Here is a 5083-nt window from a genome sequence, read left to right on the forward strand (position 1 = left end):
TTCCATACCAATAGTCCAACAGCCCATCACAGCCTCATGTTCAGCCTTGGGTTTAACAACCTATTTGTTGTACATGTTGCAAGCTTTCAGAGCTCTGATGGCAACATGTATAATGTGCCTTTTAGTTGATCCAATAAATGTAGGTTTTGGATGGTGCTGTACTTTGCTATATGGCCAGCATGGATATCTTAACCTATTTGTTGTTATGGTGTTGTTTCAAACACCACCAGAGGAAAACACAACTACATTGTTTTTGCAGTCTGTTCCGGTTGGGAGTCACCAGTAGGTTCCAGCTCAGTAACTTTTCCAAACGGTAACTTCTGGAGGAAAACCGAAGTCAGCTTTTGAGCCCTTGCTCTCCGACCCATTTCTGCTGTTCAAATGGCGGGTGCCACAGACAGGGACTTTTCAGAAATGGCTCCGCATTTGTAGAACATTTCCGCATAGATAAAACATATAGCACATTGGGTCGGTGGAATTGGATTCCAGGACCCTCTTGTGGATCCCAAAAGCCATGGATGTCCAAGTCCCATTAAATACAATGGCTGGGAAATGGGGTTAGGTTTGGAGAGATCTGGGGGACTGGCGGGGATTTCCAAGGCCACAAAAACATGGCTGCACACATTCTGTAAAGCATCGTGTTCGAAAGATGTTGTCTTACCTGTCGGTGGCATCCCTTGGCTGCCCTTTGCCGCCCAGTCCACAATAACAGCCGTAACTGGTATAATCTGGGAAGGAGCTTTTGTTGGTGAGTTCCTTGATCAGGGCCCCAAACTCCAAGAGGCTCCCTTCCGCCTCTGAAACACCTTTGCAAATAAAGAAGCAAACCTCAGTCAACAGGGTATTTTGCAGATCTGGGGGAGTTACTTCTCCAAAGCAATATTGCACCAAGGTCTAAGTTCCCTAAAAAGTGTCTGATCTTGGATGCGAAGTAGCGTCGGCCCTGGATAGCACTTGGATGGCAGACGCAGGTGCCATAGTGCCATAGTTTCCGAGGAAGGAACTGGCAAAAGCCGCTCTGAGGGTTGCTTGCCTGAGAAAAGCCCTACAAAATTCATGGGGTCACCATAAGTTGACAGGTGACTTGAAAGCAGATACACACATAGGAGTTTTATCACACTGATTTCGGCATTAAAGAGAGGTTAAAGCACATTGAAAGCATCCTGCAAATAAAGGGAAAATGGCGAGTAATTGCGTGAAGGATTATCACACGCATTTGCACACACATTGGAAATGCATTGTCGCTGAAACCCCAAAAGTAAAAAGGTGCGCGCTAAGGCTTCTTTGTGGCCGCTTCAATGGCGGGTTTGGTGCGGCGGCGTGCGAAATTGTTTCGTGTAATGACGCTGATTTTCCCAGGATATTTGCAGGATAAACTCCCGATCTCCTTTGTGTGATAAACTCCATCGATAGGTTGGAATATCCTCAAAGCACCTGATCCTTTCTGATCTTGGATGCAAAGCCGGGTCGACCCTGAACGGTACTTGGATGGGAGACTGTCTAAATTTTCCTTTTTTGAGTTTTGCTTTTTTTAATGAAAAGGAAATGAATGAAGCAGCTCCTCCATATTATTATTATTATTATTATTATTATTATTATTATTATTATTATTATGTCAAATCTTCTTGTACCTCTAAGTGGAAGGATACGTCCCAAGCATGAAAAGGCTTGCAAGGTGTACCATCCACTGACACATATACATACATATACATATACATACATACATACATACATATATAATCTTCATAACTCACCACAAACCAGCATTATCATCAGTCCCCAATGGATCGCCATCTTTCTTTAAGAGAGATCTGGGAAAGAAAATGAGTGTGCAATGATTTAATATAGATATGGGAACAACATCACTATCTATAGCCCTCCGAAGAAATCTTACCAAGCAAACCCTATGATAGGTTCGCCTTAGGATCGCCATGAGTTGGAAATGACTTGACGCCACACAACAACAACAACAACAACAACAACAACAGACATGTACCTTTTTTAAGTGCTCCAAGGTAAGACGAAGCCCCAAGAATATCAAAATCCTTGTCTACAAGGGTTATTAATCTGCTGCGTACTTTGTTTTTCTTGTATGCTAGTTAGTATTATTTTAGAGATACCTCAATCCTGGAATGTTGTTTTCAATGGCAGTTTTTCAGTCTTATTTTATTTGATCCTTACTATGTAAAGCGCCGGGCAGACTTTACAGTGCTCTATAAATAAATAAATGATGATGATGATGATGATGATGATGATGATGATGATGATGATTACAATCAGAATTGGAAGAGACCCCAAAGGTCATCCAAACCAACTCCATTCTGCCATAAACCTGATCCAAGGACTCTGAAGAGATGGCCATCCAATTGTTGGATGAATGGAGCATTGCTAAGTCTTAAAGATCCAGAATACACTTAGAAACATAACCAATTTTATGAAAAGAAAGAAAAAGGAAGAAGAGGTGGATGTTGCTTACCTCCAACGATGGAGCGAAGGGTTGTTTTCAGAAAGAAAGTCAAGATATATAGGAGAAGCTGAGACGGAGGAGGAAGTGGAGACGAGACGCAGGAAATTATCTAATCCTCCTTCTTCAAGTCTTAGACCTGATGGAGAAAGAGAGAGTTGCTCTGGGGGAAAACAAGACTAAATATGAGAAGGTACCCACAAAGTGAATAATGTGAGATTGTTGGTTTATTCATTGTATTGAAAACAATGCCTTCTTTTTTTTGTAGTAAAGTTGTTGTTCTTCTTTAGGGGATAGTGAAACACCCCAGTTAGCCAACGCTTGCACCGGCACATCACATCCTTATGAATAAGCCCATGCAATTTCCTATGAACCCAAAGGCCGAAGTCAAAAATTGCATCATGGAACAGAACCACTTTTTAATATCCTGCCCACCGTGAAATGCTATAATGTTTGCACACAAAGACAGGTACTTAGAAACACAATGCACACGCAAGGGTGCATTTAAGTGTGCCAGTTCTTCTGGAGGGACTTTATGCAATTGGTTAAAATGGAAAACAAGGTTTCAAGGTGACCTCCTTGCTGCCTTTCTTTTGAGCAATCCGGAGCGGAGGCCACAAAACGCTTCCTCTTTCCCAGCTCTCAGGAGAAAAACAAGAAGCAAAATGGTACAAAGGATAGAAACATGCAAACCGAACAAAGAATCATCTATTCTGTTGTATTATTTATTCATGTGTTTCATTTCCGTTCTCCTTTTCCTCCCAATCTGGGCCCGTAATTTGGAGGAAACTGGGCTTTTGAACGGCAGCGGAAATGTTAAGAAACAGGGCCAGGAATTTACAATCGTAGTTCGATAACCAAACCAATCAATCATTTATTTACAGCCACAGACCAAATATAAAATGTATCTTCAGCCATTTGATGCGCTGGTCGCCTGTGCTTTCGCCCGAAGGACTTCCCACTGTCAGCGCATGACTGCATTGACCTTTGTGCCTTGGGCATGAAACGCATTGCTCTGAGTCGTTTGGAGTACAACAGAAAGCAATTGCAAGCAGGTTTACTCGGAAATGCAACGTTCGGCCGTGTCTCGTGAAGGTTATGGCTTCGGAAGTGTGCGCTGAGTTGAGAGGAGAGTCACCGATAACATGCCCAACTGGAGAAGCTGCTTTTTTGTTGTCGTAGTGTGTCTTCAAGTCATTTCCAATGATGGCGATTCATAAGGCAAACTTATCCTGGGGTTTTCTTGGCAAGATTTGCTCAGAGGAGGTTTGCCATGGTCTTCCCCTGAGGCTGAGAGAGTGTGGCTTGACCAAAGTCTCCCAATGGGTTTCATGGCTGAGCAGGAATCAAATCCTGGTCTTCAGAGCCATAGTCCAATGCCCAAACTGCTAGGCCACACTGTCTCCTAGCACCCATTTATGTGTCTTTTCCATAGACCATGGTATCCATAAAACTCTCCTCCAGCATCACATTTCGATTGAGTTCATTTTCTCCCTATCCACTTTCTTCCCTGTCCAGCTTTCCCAACCATTCACAGAAATGAGGAATACTATAGCATGGTATTTTAAAATGGTATTTTAGGATTGTTTTTAGACTGTTTTAGGCCCCATTTCCACTTACGGATCAATCGGTGTGCGATCCGGATTAAGAAAGGAGATCCCAATTCAGAAGAGGATCAGACAACCTCAAAGACTTCATTCATTGCAGGTTGTTTTATCCGAAGATGGATGCCCGCCTCTCTGGGATGTTTCAGCGACTGATTTCTTGGCATTGAACTATATGACTCTTACTTCCCACTTCATATGCAATCTTTCCATCTCCAATTCATACAGTACTTACCTCCTCCAATCTCTTTAAAAACGTCTTGCAAATTGAAGTTACTCCTGTGTCCTCCGATTCACGATCTTCACCATTTATACTGTCTTCTCCAAAACACAACTATGGGACTTTATAGCTGGAAGGTATGGAGAAATCCATTCCAGTAACAGTCTGGAGTAGCAAGTTTCTTCTCCGACGGATTGCGAAGTCCAAATCTCTCCAGCCAGTACTTTTCCTATTTAAAGGAAAAAACTGATCCTTCCCTTTTTGTGCCTCGGTGGCGTCATTGGTTGTGACAAACACTTTGGTGGCAAAGGCCACTGACACCTGCAGCCATCTTTCGTCATCCTAACCGGAAATTACCCCCCAAAGCATGAAGCCATTTGTCCTTAATGGTGTCACGTTGCGCAAGGGACTTGGGAACCCATCAGCCATGAGTCAGAGCAAGGAAAGTCACTTTTCCAAAGTAACTCAGGTTTGAAAAGTAGCAATGGGATCGGTTGCACTATGAAACCGATACGTCGGAGCCATCACTTTTGGGGACTGCATTTCCCAATGTAGTTCAAAAAGTAACTTTTGAATGGTTACCAGACCGTGCAACTCTGGCCTAACTTTAATGTTGTTAACGCTCAGCTCTCAGCGCCTTGCAGTCAACATTAAGGGTCCATGTGGGAGATCCTTTGGGGAGAGGTGGAATAATAATAATAATAATAATAATAATAATAATAATAATAATAATAAATAAAAAGTTATTATTATTATTATTATTATTATTATTATTATTATTATTATTATTATTAT

At 42.2% G+C, this 5083-nt stretch overlaps 1 protein-coding gene across 1 annotated transcript in view; it reads right to left on the reverse strand.

Moving 5' to 3' along the window:
* Positions 1 to 4951, reverse strand: part of LOC121936412 — a 16841-nt gene extending 11890 nt beyond the window's left edge. Inside the window, exons 1-4 of the mRNA XM_042478636.1 lie at positions 4304 to 4951; positions 2477 to 2603; positions 1755 to 1811; positions 662 to 806 (exon numbers count right to left, since the gene is read on the reverse strand). Of these exons, the coding sequence (XP_042334570.1) occupies positions 662 to 806; positions 1755 to 1794 (185 nt within the window). The 5' untranslated portion in view covers positions 1795 to 1811; positions 2477 to 2603; positions 4304 to 4951. The remainder of the gene's footprint in view (positions 1 to 661; positions 807 to 1754; positions 1812 to 2476; positions 2604 to 4303) is intronic.
* Between the last annotated feature and the right edge of the window lie 132 nt (positions 4952 to 5083).

This window comes from Sceloporus undulatus, chromosome 7 (assembly GCF_019175285.1).
Source record: "Sceloporus undulatus isolate JIND9_A2432 ecotype Alabama chromosome 7, SceUnd_v1.1, whole genome shotgun sequence".
Taxonomy (NCBI): Eukaryota; Metazoa; Chordata; class Lepidosauria; order Squamata; family Phrynosomatidae; genus Sceloporus; species Sceloporus undulatus.